This window comes from Mobula birostris, chromosome 18 (genome assembly GCF_030028105.1).
Source record: "Mobula birostris isolate sMobBir1 chromosome 18, sMobBir1.hap1, whole genome shotgun sequence".
NCBI lineage: Eukaryota > Metazoa > Chordata > Chondrichthyes > Myliobatiformes > Myliobatidae > Mobula > Mobula birostris.
The window spans coordinates 14,347,857-14,370,786 of NC_092387.1; the positions used below are offsets into that span (position 1 = coordinate 14,347,857).

The 22,930-nt window shown below is 40.0% G+C and overlaps 2 protein-coding genes across 5 annotated transcripts in view; both read right to left on the bottom strand.

Moving 5' to 3' along the window:
- Positions 1–692, bottom strand: part of dapk2b (death-associated protein kinase 2b) — a 161,448-nt gene extending 160,756 nt beyond the window's left edge. For all 3 annotated transcript variants that reach the window (XM_072282236.1, XM_072282234.1, XM_072282235.1), the window contains exon 1: positions 596–692. The gene's annotated coding sequence lies outside the window, so the exon portion shown is untranslated. The remainder of the gene's footprint in view (positions 1–595) is intronic.
- A 21,216-nt stretch (positions 693–21,908) lies between these two features.
- tbc1d2b (TBC1 domain family, member 2B) overlaps positions 21,909–22,930 on the bottom strand; it is a 113,358-nt gene continuing 112,336 nt past the window's right edge. For both annotated transcript variants that reach the window (XM_072282239.1, XM_072282238.1), the window contains one exon: positions 21,909–22,259. In XM_072282239.1, coding sequence (XP_072138340.1) covers positions 22,061–22,259 — 199 coding nt within the window. In that variant the 3' untranslated portion in view covers positions 21,909–22,060. The remainder of the gene's footprint in view (positions 22,260–22,930) is intronic.

Below are 22,930 nucleotides of genomic sequence, written 5' to 3' on the forward strand. Positions count from 1 at the left end.
CTGACAGGAGTACAGTATCAATATTCTTAAGAAAAAGACCAGCGCTGAGGTTTTGCTTATGACATGGGGTGAATCAAAACCGAACCACCCATGAATTTCGACCTTAGTTGATTGCCCCTCAGTTTAGGTAGAGCAGAAATTTTAAGAGACCAAACGAGCCATCAGAAACGGTATAAAGTGTTACTTACCTACGACAGAAAGACTAAAAAGAAAAGCTTCAAGTCGCAATGACTCAGAAGAATATCAGTACTTTATCCACAGAAACATTTATTGCTAAGAAAACAATTTAAAATTATAAACTCCACATGTTCAGTGTGGGACTCAAATACCAGTCGAGGTACCCCGTAAGCTATTAAAAGTACATTTAAGTAACCTATTTAAAAAAATAGGTCTGAGTCACGTATTCTAGCATCACAGTCAAGGGCTTCTGCAAAAGCAAAGCATCTCCCGGCTTTCCTGTCATTTCAGTTATATCTGTAGGTAAGTTACCAACTCAAACAATAATACAGGGATTCGGAGTGGAGGAGACAGCTGAGACTATTTAACCCATTAGCTTTACTTTACCGAACGATACAAAAGCCCGGTCAAAACTTACCTTCCAAAACTCGTGGGACTACGACTGCGGGAAGCTCCCATTCCGCCGGAGTATAAGTGGTGACCGGGAGCGCGCGCAACGCGCGTACACCCGGCCCATGCACTGGCGCGAGAGCAGGCGTGCGCCGGTCGCCCCGCCCCGCTAGGCTCGGCTCGCTCGTGAGTGGGTGAGCGAGCTCCCGCCTCTCCGGATACAATGTAGCGAATGTAGGCGGGAGTGTGACCCGGACCCGGGGGCGATGGTAGTGTGGGAAACCCTCCTCGACTTGAATCGGCAGCTTCACGGGCGCTTCCTCTTGACCCACCGCATATCTGCAGCCTTCCTGAGTTCTGGTTTCTTCGGGGTGTCCTGAATCCTTACCCTCTGCTCCTGTCTCCGTGAACGCTGTCCGACCTGCTGAACGTTCCCAGCACTTTGTTTTTAAACACGGACAATAGAACAATGTGAACAATAGAGCAATCGGACAAAAAGTTTTTTCCCCCCTCTGCTTAAATCTTTACGTAAATATGGTGGATTCCCGTTAATGGGATACCATCGGGACCAGTACATTTTGGCTCAATTAAGGCAGCTGCCCCAATTAGTCAAAGTCTCATGGAAATAGTATATATATAATGAAAAAAGACAAACTACCATTTAACCGAATAAAAAATTATGTATTTAAATGAAAAACAGACCAAATTAGAACACTACCAATGCTGGTAACATACTCCAAAAATGTGTATTAATTCCCAACGGTTATTGACAGGAATTTATTCACACACTCAGCGATTCAGGAACAGCTTCTTCCCCTCTGCCATGGAATCCTGAATGGGCTTTGAAGCTTTGGACACTACCTCACTTTTTTTAAATATACAGTGTTACTGTTTTTGCACATTTTTAAAATAATCTATTCAATATACATAATTGATTTACTTGTTTATTTATTATGTTTTATTTTATTTATCTTTTTCTCTCTCTGCTAGATTATGTATTGCATTGAACTGCTGCTGCTAAGTTAACAAATTTCACGTCACATGCCGGTGATAATAAAACTGATTCTGACTCTGTACACTGCTGCATTCTTTTGATTCATTTTCCAAATCTCATGGGACTGCGGGAAGCTCCCTTGTAAATGAACAAAATCAAGGCAGATAATGGACCGTCTTTGATTGCAGCCTCCAAATCTTCGTTATCATTGCAATATTCCAGATGATTGTTGCTAGCTTCAAATTCTTTGTAGTCCCATGCTTGTTGAAGTAGTGAAAATTTTCACTCTCCATCATTTCTGGGATCTCCTGTCCTGAATGCTTGAAACCACGGCGAGCAGAACAGTTCTATCAGTGACAAAAATCACAGTCTAGCAGCCACAGAAGTTCATATGACTGACACTAGTTAGAAACAGTTTAGCAACAGTCTCCAGTCCCAATGAGGCAGCGTGGTGTCCCAAATAAACAAAAGGAATCCCAGCTATCTCCCTCGAGTAGTTTTGTTCTTTAAGAGTTGTCCCAAGTAAGTTGCCCCAATTAACCAGAATCGACTGAATTGAGACCGGGTTGCAGACAGACTGACCAGTGGTGGTCAACAGTACTATCCTGCTCAACTTCTAGTATCAAAAAACACCATCAAGCAAGTCAAACTTGCTTTGGCAAATCAAGGCTACTGTTCGCTTTGGCATGTTTCATTCCATACGTGTTAAGGTACTTGGATGTAGTTACCAGGGGGATGTCAGGGGCAGGAGAAGATGGTGACGCGATGGCAGCGCGCACGGCCTCTCCGGTGGATGATATCTGTAATCTGTCAAGTAGGGGACCGTGCACAATTCTGATTTGATGGAGACGGACGTCAGAGTATGGAGGAATATCTGGAAAACCTCTGAAATGCCCGCTTCGCTGCTGCTGTTACTGTGTGGTAACCGGAATCTCCAGAGCAGAAGGCCCCGAATCCTCGGATTTGCGTGTTTCAGCGGCCGGGGCGAGGTCGAAGGCGCTCGGCAGAGGATGGTGCTCGGGAGGCTGTATCGGAGGGGCTAGTCAGAGACTCAAATTTTTCGGATGGACAGACTCAGTGTCGGCTGTGGTCGGCTGCTTCCAAGGCATCGGCAAGTTGACGGTGCCTGGAGGTTTACAGCAGGGAGTTTCTCCCTTTTGCCATCTGCTATTGGGGACTCGGGAATCGATCGACTCAGGGACTTTGAGACTTTTTTTTTTACCGTGCCCATGGTTTGTGCTTCATCAAATTATGGTACTGCTTTGCACTGCTGTAACTATATGCTATAATTATGTGGTTCTGTCAGTGTTAGTCTTTGGTTTGTCCTGTTTTCTGTGATATCACTCCGGAGAAATATTGTACCATTTCTTAATGCATGTACGCATTTCTAACTGACAATAAAAGAGAACTGAGTGTTCTCATAATCTAATCTAAGTTTTTTTTTCACACCGAGAGTGGTCAGTGCAAGGAATGCTCTGCCGGCAACTGTGGTAGAGGTGGATACAATAGGGTCTTTTAAGAGACTCCTAGATAAATACACGGAGCTTAGAGAAATAGAGGGCTATGCGGTAGAGTAACTCTTGGCAGTTTCTAGAATAGGTTACATGGTCAGCACAACATTGTGAACCAAAGGGCCTGTAATGTGCTGTAGATTTCAATGATTCTATGTCCTACAGAAATAATCTCGATGGACTGAATGGCCTCCTGCAATGTTGGCTCTAAGAGCAATTCTATTTCTCCCTATAATTTTCTCTGTAACACACATAAAAGTAGTTGGTGAACGCAGCAGGCCAGGCAGCATCTCTAGGAAGAGGTACAGTCGACGTTTCGGGCCGAGACCCTTCGTCAGGACTAACTGAAAGAAGAGCTAGTAAGAGATTTGAAAGTGAGAGGGGAAGGGAGGGGAGATACAAAATGATAGGAGAAGACAGGAGGGAGAGGGATGGAGCCAAGAGCTGGACAGGTGATTGGCAAAAGGGATATGAGAGGATCATGGGACAGGAGGCCCAAGGAGAAGGAAAAGGGGGAGGGGGAAAAACCCAGAGGATGGGCAAGGGGTACAGTCAGAGGGACAGAGGGAGAAAAAGGAGAGTGAGAGAAAGAATGTATGTATATAACATCCTTGTTACGTTGCCATCAGCTGTCAGATTCTACCACTCCCCTGTACACTAGAAGATGCATAGATTCAGAAAAACCAGAGTTACCCACAGGTAGGAGGGGCTATCCCCCATGTCTAGACTTTTCTTCTAGCCCAACCCAGGGTCATCTAGAGACCCCAGCCTTGGAATCACAACTTCGTTACCTTTTTGTTTATTATTTGCATTTCTTGGCTCTTATTTGTTCAGGGAGTAGATCGATTAAGTTATAGTCTGCAAATTTCAATGATATACTAACAGATAAATACATATGGCTAAAGACAAAGTAAAATTCATTTCTTTTAATGTCAATGGGCTGTTGAATCCAGTCAAGTGCAGTAAAATTATATCAAAAATGAAAAAAGAACAAGCCCATGTAGTATATTTACAGGAAACTCACTTAAGTGATAATGAGCATGGAAAATTAAAGAGAATGGGTTTCACTAATTTGTTTTTCTCCTCATATATCAGGACATAGAAGAGGAGTTGCTATTCTCATCTCAAGTAAGCTAAATTTTGAAAAAGTATTCGAAATGGGAGATAAGGAGGGCAGATATGTTCTGGTAAGGGGGAATATAGATGGAAATCCAGTTACTTTATTGAATATATACGCACCCCCGGGAAGTGATATTAGTTTCTTCCAGAAAATTACTAATATTATGGTAACGGAAACAGAAGGTCTCTTGATATGTGGGGGAGACTTAAATTTACAATTACAACCAAAGTTAGACTCTTCCAATAGAAAAACCTATGAAACAAAGTCCTTACATAAGAAAGTTAACACACTTTTTGAGGTTGTTGGACTAATTGATATATGGAGGGATCTTTTCCCCGACAGAAGGGATTACACTTATTGTTCTGCTTCCCATTCTGTATATACAAGAATAAACTATTTCATAACATTTGGAAAAGATAGAGACAAGATAATCACCTGTGGAATTGGGACAATAGATGTAAGTGACCATGCACCTATATATTTATCTGTTGATTTTGACCTACAGCCAAAGAATATTACAGTATTTGGAAACTAAATTCAAATCTACTCAATGATCCCTATTTTAAGGAACAAATTAAAAAAGAAATTGGTCTTTACTTAGAATTCAATGATAATGGAGAGGTTTCACCTCCCATTCTATGGGATACTCTGAAGGCTGTCTTAAGAGGGAAAATTATAGCAATATCTTCATATAAGAAAAAAATAAGGAATAGAACATTAGAGGAATTACAAAATAAGCTGAAGGAACTAGAAAAAAACACAAATTGAGTTTGGCACAGGATACACTGGAGGAAACTAAAAAAATTAGGAATGAAATTAATAGTTTGGCTACATGAGAAATTAGGAAAAAATTAATGTTTCTGAAACAGAGACACTATGAAAGTGGATCTAAATCTATGAAAATACTGGCGTGGAAACTGAAAAAAAAGATAGCAGAAAATACAATTCATAAAATAAGGGATCCAAGAACAAAAGTGATAAAAAATAAGCTGTGAAATTCAAGAAGCTTTTGAAATGTTTTACAAAACTCTATATTCCAAATTTCCAGAGGAAAGCATAACCCAAAATGACACCTTCCTGAATTCTTTAGAGTTACCCACTTTAAGCAAAGAACAAAATAGAACGATGACTGCTGACATAACTGAAGCTGAACTAAAAACTTAAATTAAGCAAGTCACCAGGATCAGATGGATATACGGCAGAGTGGTATAAAGAGTTTAGAAGTGAGTTAATTCCTGTTTTACTCCCCACACTGAACTGTACCCTAAGAAAAGCGCAAATGCCACCCAGCTGGAAGGACGCGATAATCTCAGCTATACCGAAAGAAGGCAAGTATAAAATGGAATGTGGGTCATTTAGACCAATATCTGTTCTTAATGTGGATTACAGAATATTTACCTCCATCATGGCCAAACGATTAGAAGAGTTTCTGCCCACACTGATACATAATGATCGGACAGGTTTTATACAACAACACCAAACACAAGACAATATATGAAGGACACTTCACATTATGGATCATATTAAAAAAATGAAACTGGAACAATAGTGATAAGTGTGGACGCTGAAAAGGCATTTGATTCGGTTAATTGGAGTTTTCTTTACAGAGTTTTACATAGATTTGGTCTACATGACACAATTATTAAAACTATACAGGCACTATACGACAATCCTACTGCCAGAATTAAAATCAATGGATATTTATCTAATAGTTTTACCCTAGAAAGGGGCACGAGAAAGGGTTGTGCATGGTCACCGCTACTCTTCGCATTATATCTGGAACCATTAGCTCAATACATCAGACAAAATGAAGATATCAGGGGAATTACTATTAAAGGGACAGAGCATAAATTGGCCTGTTACACAGATGACATTTTGATCTATCTAGGGTAACCAACATACTCTTTACCTAAATTGATGCAATCCTTTGAACAATATGGCCAATTATCAGGATACAAGGATCAACATGGATAAAATCCAACTACTTTCATGTAACTATAGCCCACCAAGAGAAGTTGAAAGTAGATATCCTTGGGCATGGCAAACAGAGTCCGTCAAATATTTGGGCATCATTATGCCAAAAGATTTGACAAAATTATCAGATTGCAATTATCAGCCTATATATAAAAAATTAAGGAAGATATAACAAGATGGAACCTAATTCCTTTTCTTGGTCTCAGTTCAAGGATTGAATCTATTAAAATAAGTATTCTGCCCAGACTACTATATCTCTTTCAGACCCTACCAACAGAGATTAACCAAAATCAATTCGATGAATGGAACAAGATGCCATCAAGATATATATGGCAAGGTAAAAGGCCTAGGGTTCGTCTCAAAACTTTGCAATTAGCCAAGGAAAAGGGGGGATGGGGCCTACCTTCTCTTAGAGATTATTATTTTGCAGCACAGTTGAGAGCTGTGATACGCTGGTGCAACCCATCATATGACACTCAATGGAAAAACATTGAGGAGAGGATACTTTCCATCCCCATACAGGCAATTTTGGCTGATAACAACCTACAAAGGTACATAAATAATATTGACAACCCGTGAGTGAAATGGACTCTTAAAATATGGAAAACTATTATAAGAGAATATAAACTAGAGAGAGACATTGTAATTCTTAAATGGTATGCATGTGACTCGGAATTTATGCCGAATAAACTGGGTGCTAGATTTAAGGACTGGACAGCTAAAGGAATAACAGCTATTTGCAATATAATGAAAGAAGGAACACTGTTCAGTTTTGAAATGCTCAAAGAGAAACACTTATTAGAAAAACAAGACTTTTACCGGTATTTACAGATGTGACAGTATGTTAATGTAACCAAGGCAAGTACATGTTTGATAGAACTATTTAGAAAAGCATATAATTCAGACAATGGTAGTAGAATAATTTCAAGCGTATATAAGGGCTTGTCAAATCTTAAAACTCATTTGACTTCATACATTAAAACAAAATGGGAGAAGGAAGGAGGGACAATAACATCTGAGGAAGACTGGACAATAATATGGAGGTATCAATGGAAGTGTACCAGTTCACAGAAATGGAGGGAGCTCGGGTGGAAAAACTTGATAAGATATTTCATTACACCCTCTCAGGAATCCCATTATAATAGTAACTCCCCTGCTTGCTGGAGAAATTATAGAGAAATCAAAATGCAAACCATTATCATTTTTTCTGGGAATGCCCCATTATCAAAGACTATTGGAGTGGGATACATAATGCCATAATGGACACTTATAACTGATTTTAACTGACATGTGTCTGTTGTTGGACACTTATAACTGATTTTAATATATTTTAACTTACATGCGGCTGTTGTGTTTTACTATTTATTGTTATGTTTATTATTTAGTGTTGCATTTGTTATGTTATTATTGCACTGCCCCTGAGAAACGCTGTCTCATTCTGCCCTGCAGAGCTGATGTATGGTTAGAATGACAATAAAGTTTTTTGAATCTTTTGAATCTTGAATCTTGAATCTTACAAGACATCTTTAAATGTGGAATACCCTTAGAGAGTAAGCCCATATATTTTGGGTATATACCTCAAGAATGGTTGAAAAGGGATAAATATTTAATGAATGTACTGCTGGTGGTGGTAAAAAGACCCTTACCAGGAAATGGTTATCACAGGAGAGCCCAACTTTAAATGTATGGATGGAAATTACAATAGATGTTTACAAAACGGAGAAGGTAACAGCATCTGTTAATCACAAGTTGGAACAATTTTATTCATACTAGAAAAAATGGTTTAACTACATAACACCTCATAGGCCTGATTTTATTCTCACAAGACAATGAATATGTTGTAAAAAAAAAGATCACTCCCTACTCTGTACATAGTTGTCTTCTTTCGATTGTTCTTTCTTCCTCTCCTTTCAATAATTGTTTACCTCAGATAAATATTATGTGGAGATTTGTGACAAATATGATTATATGATATATATGTACGGTGTCTGAAATACACCTTGTGGAAATGTTTGTTTGATGATGAAATTCAATAAAAAATAAATTACAAAAAAAAAAGAAAAGCCAGAGTTGGCAATGAAATGAAATGAAATGAAATTATTGGGTCGGTATGGTGAAGAAATGAGAAATAGATCACTTTTGACACAGTGTAAATAGAAAACATTAATCGTAATCTAATTGAGACACAAACTGGGAACCTGTACTGAAAGGTACTTAAAGGATTTAACTCATACCTTGCCATATGAATCAAAATCCAGAGGGAAAAGTGAACTAGCAGTGGCCAACAAAAGGTGTCAAAGATAATATTAGGGAAAACAAAAAGACTAATAATGAGATCATCAATAAACCTGAGAATTAGAAAAACTTCAAGTGTCCTCAACAGGATCAAAGAATTGATCAGGGAAGGTAGCACACAAGTGAGAAAAGCAAAACCAGACTCAATGTAAAGTGAAGATTAGCAAAGCTTTACGTGTCTCCTAGTCTATAAGGCAGCAGGAAAAATATTGGGAAATAATGACACTGAGAGAAAATATTTTTTCTCTGTCTCACAAAAGACAAAATGCCTCCTGGAGGGAGAGGGGAACAACTTGCCTGGAGAGAACTGGAAGCTGAATGAAATCGGTTTTAGTGAGAAAAAGCATTAAAGAAATGAATGGGACTCAAAGCAAATAAATCCCAAAATGACCTGCATCAAGGTCACGGAAAAATTCCCGTGGAGAAAGTGGATGAACTTGTTGCCATCTTACAATATTTCAGCAATTCTGTAATGATTTCTACAGATTGGAAGGTAGCAAATGTGATTCCTTTGTCTAAAAACAGAAGGCAGGAAGCAAGATCAAGTAGCATGACATTAGAAGGAAATACTATAATAAATTATTTCTTATCTGATTTTTTTATATAAAATAAGTAGTTTACTTCTGAGAATGTTTGCCTCAGTCTGGTTTCCCCCAGACTCTCCTCTCATCCACCTACATTGTGCCCCAAAGCCAAAGAAGAAAATAATAGGAGGATTTGGCAAAGTTGCTATAGATTTATCAAAGATAAACTGTATTTGAAAAATCTGTTAAAAGTTCTTTCAACATAGATAAGGGAAACCAGTGGATGTGGTGCATTTGGATTGCAGAAGAGTTTCAACTACATGGCACAGGAGGGGACTAAATAAAATTAGAACACTTGGATTGGAGATAGTTGGTGTCCTGGACTGCGAATCGCTGAACAGATAAAGCTAAGAGACACAAACACGAGGAATCCTGCAGATGCTGGAAATTCAAGCAACACACATCAAAGTTGCTGGTGAACACAGCAGGCCAGGCAGCATCTCTAGGAAGAGGTACAGTCGACGTTTCAGGCCGAGACCCTTCGTCAGGACTAACTGAAGGAAGAGCTAGTAAGAGATTTGAAAGTGGGAGGGGGAGGGGGAGATCTGAAATGATAGGAGAAGACAGGAGTGGGAGGGATGGAGCCAAGAGCTATACAGGTGATTGGCAAAAGGGATATGAGAGGATCATGGGACAGGAGGCCCAGGGAGAAGGAAAAGGGGGAGGGGGAAAAAACCCCAGAGGATGGGCAAGGGGTATAGTCAGAGGGACAGAGGGAGACTTCTCTAACTTCCGCTAATGCCCCACCTCCCCCTCATACCCCATCCGTTATTTATATACACACATTCTTTCTCTCTCTCTCCTTTTTCTCCCTCTGTCCCTCTGACTATACCCCTTGCCCATCCTCTGGGTTTTTTTCCCCCTCCCCCTTTTCCTTCTCCCTGGGCCTCCTGTCCCATGATCCTCTCGTATCCCTTTTGCCAATCACCTGTCCAACTCTTGGCTCCATCCCTCCCCCTCCTGTCTTCTCCTATCATTTCGGATCTCCCCCTCCCCCTCTCACTTTCAAATCTCTTACTAGCTCCTTCTTCAGTTAGTCCTGACGAAGGGTCTCGGCCTGAAACGTTGACTGTACCTCTTCCTAGAGATGCTGCCTGGCCTGCTGCATTCACCAGCAACTTTGATGTGTGTTGCTTAAAGCTGAGAGAGTCCTTTTTGAGTTGGGAGATTTTGACAGTTAGTTGCTGTGTTAGTCACTGTCCTTTTTGACAGTGTTAATTATGCAAGTCTACCAATGATATTAAATAGGATGCCAGTGTGGTTTGTATCAGTATGCAGATGATCTTCAAAGAGATGTGGTCAGACGAAGTAAAGGCGAGTCTGAAAGGAAGGGCATGAAAAGTTCCAGGTTGAATCCTCAAATTAGGAAACTGGGCCTACGAAATAGATTGAGCAGGCTTGGCCCATACTAAAGTTTATAAAATGAGAAGTGATCTCATTAAAAGGTATAAAATTTGTATTGGGATTGATAGGGAAGATTCAGGGTTATTGTACTCCTTGGATGGCAAGGGTGGGGTAGGGTGGGGTGGGGGGTATCCAGAGCCAGGGATCTTGCTGTCAGAAAAAGAGCTAAGATTGATTCAAGATTGAAATTTCTTCACCCAGAATGTAGTGAATCTTTCCAGTTCTCTGTCCAAATGGGCTGTGGAAGTTGGTTTGCTGAATGCATTCCAGGCAATACTTGGCAGATTCTTGAATATGCAAAGATTCTAGAGATATAGATTAGTGCAGGATAATGATGCACAGGTGAAACTTTCACTTCTGTTACATTCTAGAGGAATTTGTCAATCTCCCATTGTCAGATGGAAAGTCAAGTACAGGAGGGAGTAGATGAAAAACAGGGCAGGTTCATAATGTTAAACTGGAAGCTTAAGTAAGTAAATCAGCAGAAATGGATCTGCACCGTAAGTTACTAAAGGAATGGTGGAATTTGAGGAATTGCAAGTTTTAATCAATTGATCCTAGTGTAATGTGAGACAACTAGAAATACCAATGTTCACAAATGCAAGAGTAAACCAAACGCTAGAAAATGTGGTAGAATTGATAATCCAAGGTAGTTAACGGTTACTTGGGTATGTAGAAACATAGAAAACCTACAGCACAATACAGGCCCTTCAGCCCACAAAACTGTGCCAAGCATGTCCTTACCTTAGAACTACCTAGGCTTACCCATAGCCCTCTATTTTTCAAAGCTCCATGTATCCATCCAGGAGTCTCTTAAGAGACCCAATCGTTTCCACCTCCAGCAGCCCATTCCATACTCTTACCAGTCTCTGCATAAAAAACTTACCCCTGACATCTCCTCTGTACCTACTTCCAAGCACCTTAAAACTGTGCCTTCTCATGCTAGCCATTTCAGCCTTGGAAAAAAGTCTCTGACTATCCACATGATCAATGCCTCTCATCATCTTATACACCTCTATCAGGTCACCTCTCATCCTCTGTCACTCCAAGGAGAAAAGGACGAGTTCACTCAACCTATTTTCATAAGGCATGCTTCCCAATCCAGGCAACATCCTTGTAAATCTCCTCTGCACCCTTTCTATGGTTTCCACATCCTTCCTATAGTGAGGCGACTAGAATTGAGCACAGTACTCCAAGTGGGGTCTGACCAGGGTCCTATATAGCTGCAAAATTACCTCTCGGCTCTTAAACTCAATCCCACGATTGATGAAGGCCGATGCACCGTATGCCTTCTTAACCACAGAGTCAAACCCATGGAATAAAATGAGGAATGGCAAGTAAAGTTAGATAAAGAACAGGAAGCAGAGAATATTGATTGTTTTGGGCATGGGGGAAGGGATTGGGATGAGGTTATTTTTTATATTTTGGTTAGTGATGTGTGTATTTGGCATGTAATGTCCATATTTGCAGATTCACAAAACTTCTGGTAAACAATGAAGAGGATAGCCACAGGCTTCAAAAGGACATGGGCTAGTGGAATGTGCAGACAAACAGCTGATAAAACTTCACATAGAACTGGAAAGGAGTCTTATTTGGTAGGAAGAATTAAGGGCAGAGTTATCATCTAAATGATGCATTTCTAAAGGGAATGCAGGAGCTGGGAGATCGATTTATAACACTTATAATAGGACAGATTTTCTAAACTATTGAAATGGCATAGATCCTGGACTTTATAAATACAGGTATAGAAAATGACTTGGATGGGGTGGAGATAGGTCTCTACCAAATGAGGTGTATGGTGCTCCTTCCCTCCGCTAGCCTACAGGTCACCCTTGGGCGAGGTGTAGCACCTGCGTAGCTCCCCGATCAGGGTCATGTGAAGCCACGGGAGCAGATATGGATGAGGACCTGGTGCATATCACAAGTCCTGGTAATGTGACCACTGACACCAGGCAGATGATCTCTGAAGAGTATTTGTAATGGCTGGGGTCACCTGTCTTGTAAAGACACTGCCCAGAAGAAGGCAATGGCAAACCACTTCTGTAGAAAAATTTGCCAAGAGCAATCATGGTCAGAGACCATGAATGGCCACATCATACAACACAATGTCTACTGACGTTGATGATTAGAGAACAACAGAAGAATTTTATCTAATTCTGGACATTATACTTTATGAAAGGAGGTGAAGGTGTTAGAGAAGTACCAAGAAAGTCCAAGGAATTAGGATGGGCTGGGAAAACTATAATTTCTTGTTAGAGCAGTGAAACAGATAAGATAAATTTGAAAGCAGTATGAAAGTCATGAAGAGTTTGGACAAAGCGAATAAAGGAAAACTTTTCAATTGGTTTTGTGGATTTGAATGATTGGCAAAAGGACCGAAGGTGAAATGAGGAAATTGTTTTGTCAGTCAGCAGGTATGGTCTGGAGAAAGTGATGGAAGTAGACTGGATTCTGAAGTAAAGGATTTGCATGACTAGTAGGCAAAAGACAGACTGGATTACTCTGCTATAGTCCCCTTGGATACGATTGACTGACTGATTCACTTCAATTCATTACAGTTTCCATGACAGTATCTGGGTTTGAAAGTGATGTTTAAAAGCAGTATATCTGAAGAGCAGTGTGGGACTGAACTGGATCGTACAGAACTAAGGTGCCATATTTCCATATTTGAGTGTCACCACAGTAATGTTTACGTACAGTTTCCATTAATTGGAAATCCCTGACTCGTGTGTGTGTGTGTGTGTGTGTGTGTGTGTGTGTGTGTGTGTGTGTGTGTGTGTGTGTGTGTGAGAGAGAGTGAGTGAGTGAGAGAGTGGGGGGGTGGGGGCAGGGTAGAAACAAAGTTTTCTATGCAAAGACTTAAATTTTAATATTATAGATAGCATTAATATTGTGCTTACAATTTGCCAGAAATAACCTCAGAAAAAAATTCAGTAGGTAATGCAGCATGTCTGTCTAGTCAAGTGAACTGACTATTTCAGTTTATGTTATTCTGTCATTTTGGTAACTGTGTCAGTCTTGGTTCAGTGACAATAGAGTTACCTGTGGTAGAAGGTTATAAGTTTGTGACTGTACTACTTCAGAGGCTTGGGTGACAAATAGTTTACGTACTACAGTCTGGGCTGGTGGAGTAGTGCAGTTGCTGTCTTTCAGATGAGATATTAATGGCAAATGGGGATTAAAGGGCCACACAGTAACACAGCTGGCAAAGCTGCAGCCTCAGTTCGAGCGAGCCCAGCTCAATCCTGACCTCTAGTGGTGTTTCTGTAGAGTATGCCCATTCTCCGTGACTGTGCGGGTTTCCTCCCACATTCCCATAAAGGTGTGCGTTAATTGGACACGGTGAAGTGTGGAGGTGGGCAGTAGGGTATGAAGGGAGCTGGGAATGTTTGGAGAAAAGATTATGGGGAAAATGTGTGGGGTTGGCACTAATGCATGCTGGCATAGAGTTAATGAGCTGAACTGGCTTCCAATGACATGTGGAAATATAGAAACCAAGATTCAATGGCACCGTGGAATTTTTCTGTGTATTCCTCACCCAGCATCATAAAATGAATACTGGGTCATTTTCATTTGTAGGATCTTTTAGTGTCCCTATTGGAAACCCATTCAACCTACAACGGTAACTACATTCCAAAATTACTTAAAGTTCAGTATTTTGGGACCTGGAATGGCACTACACAAGTGTCTTCCCTTCCCTTCCAGTCAGGTAATGTATTAGGTCAGGGTTGGATTACTATAACCTGGGGCTTGGTACTGTAAGAGCCACTGGGGTGAAATTATGTATAGAGTTAGGTGGTAATATTTTAAAAATCAAAATAAACTTTATTTTGGGGGTGGGATGGGGTCGTTGCCTTGCTGCTGCTTGTGTGTGGGAGGGGGGAGCTGGGAGGGGCTTTGGGGTTCTAACGGTTCACAGTCATTCATTCTTTGGGGCACTCCTCTCTATTCGTGGATGTTTGTGAAGAAAAAGAATTTCAAGATGTATATTGTATATTTCTCTGACATTAAATGTACCTACTGAATATTGAACCTATTGATTAATAGTTTAAAAAATTACAAGAAGAAGCCGTTCAATGCCTTTTCATTCTTTACTTTCATACTCAATGCCAATATTTATTCCTCAACCAGTTCCTATTACTTGGACATCGGAGAATGCTTTTCACAAATTGAGTGCCATATTTCTCAGAATCTGTATGTAATATCCATTAAAAGCACTTGGTTGATTGTAAACACATTGGGATGCCCTGACACTGATGAAGACAGTTTGGAAATACAGGAATAGGGACTAAGTTGCTGAAGGTGGAAATTAGTATTCTACTGATACATGTCAGAGGCTTGTGAAATGTCACAGGCTGAGAGGGACAGTGACAAGGTGAAACTGCCATTATAGTTTTGAATAATGTCTTTGGAGGAGTAGTATAATCTGCCTTACGCATCTACCACTGATAGGTGTTTGGATCCCTTCTGTATTTTATGGGAAGTTCACCTCCCTGGGACTTCTCAATGGAAATAATGTGACTTGTGTTTTACAGTAATCATGATGACACTGTCAACTACACGGAATATTATTCACATAAATAACTGAAATACCAAATATTTAACAGAAAGCATTTGTATGAAAAAAATCCATAAACTCCCTTATGGTGAATATTATCAATTTTCTCCTCAAACCCACACACAGCCCACCCACCCATTTAACTCTGCTTTAAACACCCCCATGGTGAACATGAATCAGAATTGCCCCAAAATACTTACTCCAGTGGTCCAAGTGAAGCAGTGGTTCATTCATTCCATTACATGAATAACAAATGTGAAGCAGATGAAGACATTCATTCACCATCAATACTCCCAAGTAGTAATTGCTTCAGTCACAGGCTGAAGCATGTAGAAACTAGGAATTTTATAAAATGTTTTTATAGGTAATAAATTTTATTCCTTTTTCAGTATTAAGCCACTGACTCCTGGTGGCACCTTGAGAATGTGGCTGCATGGTGGGCTCAAGAAAAAGTGGAACATATGCTGTCAGCAATCTCCACTTTTAATGCTGTCAAGTATTAATCTTCCTCTTCATTAAAATGGTCAAAAGTTTAGAACCAGTAAGTTCCACAAGGATAACTTAAGGCATTCACTCACATCACTTAGACTTGGATTTTTCAGGAATAAATTTTATTGTTACAGCTCTGTGACTTTATTGTATACTAGACAACGGGGTGACCCGTTGGGGCACCCTTTGAGAGAAGGGTAGTGTGATGTGACCAGAATGAACATTAAATTTTCCTAAATGCTTTGCTTTGGAAACTGAAGTAGAAAACCTCAGTTTGTTAAAGAAGAACGATGCGTAGCAAAGCAAATATAGCTCCTCCTTGTTTAACGGACACTTTTGATGGCATCATTTCCAGTTTATCTGCCACCCTTGTGCCTCTCGTTGTCATTCTGGAGATGTGCAGTCTCTTCATCCCCCGTTTCTTCATCTCTTCTGCTGTTTGTTCTTTGTCTCTGATGCTGGTGACGTGCATTTCTCAGCTCGTTTGTCTCTTCCTCTCTCCTCCTGTGCCTGTTTTTGTCATTCTGGAGACATGAAGCCCTTTCATCCTCCATCTCTTCTGCCGTTTGTTGTTTCTGATCCTGGAGACATGCATTCCTCTCCTCCTCTGTTTCTTTTTCTCTCATTATTTTTGTCCTGACTCTTTGATCCTGGAGCCATGCAGCCTTGGCCTCATCCGATTCTTGTTCTCTCCCTCTCCTTGCCGCTTCCCAACGCCATTTGGCATAATCTCTTGACCATAATGTCCCCCTTCCCCTTCCACGTGGCATAATTAGGCTGACCATTTTTTTCACCCTAATGCTGGATAGAAGATACGAAGTAGTAACACTAAAGGATGCTGATTATTCTTTATAATGTGGTTGGCACTCTCCTAAATGGACGTGATACTGTCACTGCTGTCCTTTGACTGCAGAAAAGGGTTTTATGGGTGTCTCGAAGTACGTCATTACAATAAGATTTAATTATCTCTTATTGATGGGTGGCAGTTAGATCTGTCCCAATCCTGCACATGCTGATGGTGATTAGCAGAATGTGACCCCTCGAAATAGATCTGCCCTGCCCTGCCCTTTTGCTCCGGTAGGTGACGCTGCTGAGACGGGACGATTTCCATGATGGCCGATAGGGTCGCTGGTGAAGGCGAGCCTGTTGATTCTTGTGAATGAGCAATTTTATACGAATATATGACCCTGAACTTTGCTTGCATTATGTAAGTTAGCGCATTTTAATTCGATTTAGCCAAAAAAAGTGCCGCTGTAATGCACCATTTATCCTAATTGAAGGTCCCAAACAGACAGGGCAGGGTAGTTTTAGTAGTATATAGATGGAAGACTGGAGTGTGAGTAAGCAAGATCAAAATAAAATCTGTTGTGGCAAGAGGGCAAAGGGCACCTGAGGGAAGTATTCCAGGCACCTTGAAACCTTCATCGGCATTCCTCTTTGCCTGTCTTGTTGAGTATTTCTGGCAGGTTCCTTGGCAGTATGCTTCCGGGAACGGAGGACTTTAATTACAAGGAGACATTTGATCAACTGGGATTCTACCTGGAGCACAAGAAGCTGATGAATTATTATATATGATATAATCTGAGAGGCAAGTTTTTCCACAGCATGGTTTGAAACAAGAGGAGGTGGCACAGGCAGGTAGAATCACAGCATTTGGAAAAGTATTTGGGCAGGTACATGGATGGGAAGGGATGAGGGTCATTGGTCAAGTGCAGGGAAATGGGATTAGTACAGATAGGAATCTCATTCAGTGTGAAGGAATCAGAATGAAGGGCCTGTTCTTATGCTGTATCACTCTGACTCTACCACCACACCCTGACCTGCTGGATATGTCCCAGAAACCCGTCACTTAGTGACATTGACATTCCTGCTTTTGTGTTCTGAATTTATGTTCTGTTGTTCATGTGCTCTCACTGCCACTATTAACCTGTCCACCAGATGGCCTCATCTACAGCTTATCCCCATAGCAACCAAGGATCTATTCAAAGAGATTTCTCTTTGCCTCATCCATCCCTTTGACACCCCACTCCACCCTCCACCGCTACTTTAAAACCAACTTCATGCCAATGTTTACAACTGATTGTTTGGTGCTCAGTTGAAAGGGTTAGTCAGGCACAGGGTGGAGTGTTATTGCAAAGCGTCTCAATGGGACAAATGACTTGAGTAAATAGAAGCTGATTTATCAACACCACCCCTAGGGAACTTGTACTTGTAGTGTTTCCTGTTGAAATTTTAATTCACCTATACGACAAATGAATGGGTCAAAGATAGCAGGGGCAAGTGTTTGGTCTGAATGTTTCTTGTTCTGGTGGTAGTTGTTAAAACGTACATATCAACCCACTGTATAACAGGCAGATCAAACTAGCAAAACTGGTTAATATATGGTTGCTTCAGCCATATGCTAGTCCACCATATGATCTGAACACTTAGCCAGTACTCACAACACACTTGCTGTACACTTTGCTTAAATCTAGAAAGTAGAATTAATCAGTCCTGAAGAAGGGTCTCGATACAAAACGTCGACTGTTTATTCATTTCCATAGATGCGGCCTGACCAGCTAAGTTCCTCCACCATTTTGTGTGTATTGAATAGAATTGATTTGCCTTAAACAAGCTTCAATTACTACTTGCAAAAATTAACTGAAACTTGTCAGAAAAGAAAAACATGAAATCAAAAAGAGTAGATGCTGAAAATCAGAACCAAACAGAAAGCAGTAGAAACACAGATTGGGCAGAATCTCTGGAAAGTGTGTCTCAGGTCAAAGACCATACTGTAAACTGAACTGTAAAAGAGAAAACAAATTAAATTTAAGATGCAAGGAAACTGGGGATGGATAAATAGAACCTAAGCAATGGTTCTGACAGAGAAAGACTAAAGGTGCCAATGTGAGTTGAGTTTTTGTTGAGCTGTCTTGTTAATCAGGGGGAGGAAGTCAGGGGAATGGGGGAGACGGGGATGGTAGGGAAGAGGAAAACAAATGGATGTATAAAAACTTCAAAATGCAGATCAGAGCCATTGCTGAACCTGAAAGCTGCGAATTTCAGGAAATGTCCCGAACAGCAGGCAATATCTGTGGAGAAAGGAACTAACAGTTACTTTTGCAGGGCAAAGTGAATTATCAGAAATTGACAAATTCAATATTGAATCTTGATGGCTGCAAGACCCAAATTGTAGGCGATGCTTTGGGGAATTGCTGAAACAGAAAAACACGGAACATGGTGAATGAGTTGTTATTCAGGCAATGCATTCTGTACAGATAAGGGTTAAGGCCATTGATCTTTACTAAAGACCTACAATTAGGGGTGCAAGCCACAATTTTAGAACTTTCAGATGACAGAATACCGTGAACTGTAGAGAACAGTGATAGATTGCTGCAGAATATAAACAGGTTGGAGGAATGGGCAGGTATGTGACAAATGAAGATTAATGACGAGAAATGTGAGGTGATGTATTTTGGTAGGAAGAATGAGCAGAGCCTCATACAATACTGAATACAACATACTGTTGTAACTAGGATGTAGAAACAGAGGGATCTGGGGAGATAGGTGCACAAATTACTGAATGGAGAAAACAGGTTAATAAAGGCATACACAATTCTAGCCTTGATCAAGAGTATAAAGGCAGTGAAGTCATTGCAGAACATTAATAACACATTGGTCCAATCTCAACTGAACTTCATCTATTTCTGATCATCTATTTTATAGGAAGGATGTGAGGGTCTTAGATTATGTCCAGGAATGAGGAATTCCAGTTAGGGGGGAGTTGGGATTGTTTTCTTTACACAAGGCTGGGGAGATTCGATACAGATAAAATAACTGCAGATCTGGATAGTGAACGGTGGAGGCTATTCAACTGTCCAATGAAGAGGTTGAGGGTAAGAATCACATGGAAACAAAATAGAGGGGAAGAAAATCAAGAGTTACAGGGGGAAATATTTTACATCGTTTGCATTTGGAATCCAAAATACTCAGCCAGACAGTGTAGTGGAGGCATATTCTGTTGTGGCCTTCTTGGCATGGAATAATTTGAAAGACTACAGAAAAGGGGCTGGGATGGAAGGAACAAATTGCTCTGGAAAAGAGCCAGCACAGACACTGTAGGTCAAATGGCCTCTTTCTGTGGTGTAGACAGTGTTTTATGGTTTTGAGAACAAGGAAAACAAGGGGAAAGAAAAACAGAAAGCCAATACAAGTCAATAATCACAATGGGTGATTGAGCATTGGAGAAGTAAAAAAAAATACAGGCAGTATTTTGACTGAACACGTTTTTAGTAGCTGGAAGAGTACTGGAACAGTTAAGTTTGAAGGTAACAGATATGGAGCAGGGGAATGCTGATGATTGACTGAATACATTGGCAGTAGCTCATCTCATGGTCAAACAGAACATAATGATTGTGAAAAGTCTGGCTCAACTTCAAATGGCTATAAAGAGAAAAGTGGCTGGGAACACAGTCTATGACAAGGACCAAAGCTAATTGTTTCAGAGACCCCTTGTCAAGATGCTGAAGTCCAGAAAGAAAAGTTCTGTCGCAGCTTTAATCCTACTACTGATGATTAAATCCATTTCCCCTGGTTTTTGACTTCTCTACTAATTGCAGCATTTTCTAAACTCTGAAAATTTCTAAAGGCACTTAATGGTAGTAAAATAATTTTAATTTTCAGAATAGTAAAGCTTCACAAGAAAACAGACAAAACAAAATTGTGATCTTTCTTTAACGTGTCGAGAATAATTGCAATGAATCATTTAACTGTCACAAAAATAAAAGTTACCGTTCTGTGTACAACATTACTTTTATGTCTCGCTTTCTTTAGGTGCTGGTTATACAGGTATATAACATATATAGATACATAAGACTCAGAACTGTGCATATGGAAAGAATCCACAATAACTCAGCGGACAGAGCCCCGTCACTCAAGATATATCAAAATGGCTACTATTGTTAACCCATTATGTGTGATCATTCTAAACTAAAGAAACCGTGAGGATCATATTTCAAGTCAGAGAACTGTATAGTACTGTATAACTGTATAGCTCAACTCTTTAAGGACAACAAGGAACAAAGTGCACTCAAGAGGTTCTGTGATGCAGTTGCATTCTTCCAACCTTGCATTCAAATAGACATTGATGGGTATGAGCAAATGAAGCTTCAAAACAAAAATAATTTAAAACAACCTTTGTCCAGTCTCACTCACAGTAAAATTCATGAAACAATCACTTCATTTTGAAACACAACCTTATTTCACCAAAGCATATACCTTCCTCCATGTCAATCTAAAACATGGCACATTGGGCCATTACTCAGGGTTGAGCAATAACCACAGTGAAACTGAAATAATGGCAAGATCCTTCATCCAGCCAAGTTTACAGAAGTTCAGGGCTTAGTTAATCACTGTCACAGAAACACACAATTCCAGTCCCCTACACATTTTCATGTCATTGGAAGATAGGTTATTAATTACTAGTTACCATTTAAGTCCTTAAAATACATCAAATTCAGGTTCTATCATCTGAGGAGACTATTTTCCATAGATTGTATCAGGAGATTCACACATGCAAATGACATTTTGTACAAAATAAGCAAAAAAAAACCCAGAGTAATTCAAGTTCCTAATAAAGTTGAGTGGGCTAATTGCTATTCCTTATCACTGTACAGTAAGTTCATTCTGAATGTAAACATATAATCATACTTCGGCTGAATATTCTTATTGGAAACAAAGCTTAAACCAAGATTTATTTACCAGATTTTCAATACATAATATTGTAGTGAAATGATAGTCTCAGCAAGGATGACTAAAATAAATCAAAGAGCCCAGATTCCCTTTTCTCGTCATTTAAAGGGACATCACATCATGTTGAGAGATTTTAAGGAACTCCTCTCTCCCAAACATTTTGTTTTTGGTTAAGGAAGCCTGCTTCCCAAAATATTGACATGCAAAACACAAAGAACTACAGATGAAAGTCACACTGAACAAGATTTCCAAATAACACTTGCTTCAGAACTTTAAGATTGGTCCCATGAGTGAATAACTAAAACAAACATTTCTTTGCAATCACAAAGAGCACAGAGCTAGCACAGTGTTTTAAGTGCGTACCTGACACATTTGCACCATGAGTTTGATAGTCTTTCAATGTGTGGAATTAAAGAGAAATATGCCCAGCATATTTCTTCATGAGCATCAACATGATTAAACTTTAGAAGAAACACTCATCAGTCTTTTAAATTTGAAAGAGCAACTACCTCCAAATAACATTCAATGGAAAGTGGAGTCCTGATAAACGGCTAAAGAAATGGGAGCCAAAAGGAGGGTTTGCTTAAAAGATCGGATGAGAAACATTTTCTCTGCATTTTCTTGCAAAGCTGCCCATCTTCTGGCCCAGCTGAAAACCAGAGAACCTTTTTATATATATATATATATATATATATTATTAACAGCAGCAGACAGATTTAGCTGCTGAGTAACCTTGGGACTCAAGCATTACAAATCTAGATGGAAAGCAAGCTTTTCTCGTGTTCCTAGTTCCTCAACTAGTCCCGAGTTCTTACGGAGAGCCTGAATGTGCAACTAGGTGTCCTCATCATCATCACTGATGACATCTCTCCTGTCGGGTGTTGCAGTTTCACGTTCCCGGAGAAAATCCTGGCGGATTACTTCCAATTCACTCAACTCCAGGCGTACTTTCTCCAAGTGGAAAGCTCGGCGACCCTGGATCAGGCGCATTGGAAAGGGATTCATGTCCGCAAATGCAATGCAGATAAGTTTTCTAGAAAACAAAACAGTTATACTGGTAATAAATGCAATGAAAATCAATCTGGTGGTTTTTCTTCCCTTTGTCCCACTGCTCTCATCAGCTCATTGAAAATTACACACAATAGTTTAACTTCATCACAATTGTGCAACTAATACATAAAGGAGGGGATAAAGAGCCTGAACATACACAGAACATGCAATGGCATCTGTTCACAAAACAGATTGTACCAGAAAGAATTTGCAAGTTAGGAACAGGTGGTTCCTCAAGCTGCATCTCCATTTATTAAGATCATGGCTGATCTGATTTTAATTTCAATTCTATATTCCTATCAACCCCAATAACATTCACTCCCTTACTTTTCAAATATCTAGCTACCTCTGCCTTAAAAATGCTGTCTCCTCTCCCACCACTCTTTGAGGAAAAGAGTTCCAAAGACTCTAAGCCCAAGAGAAACAAAAAAGGTCCCCTCATCTCACTTAAATAGTAACCCATTATTTTTAGAGTTCACCCACAAGAAGAGATATCCTTTCCACATCCTTGTCCAGATCAATCAATATGTTTCAGTTGACTATAAACACCAGTGGAAATGAGTCTCATCAGCCCCATCTTTCCTCAATCAACCCACTCATCAGTCTCTTAACCAGCAATTATCTTCCTTGATCTTATAGCTATGACTCAATAGA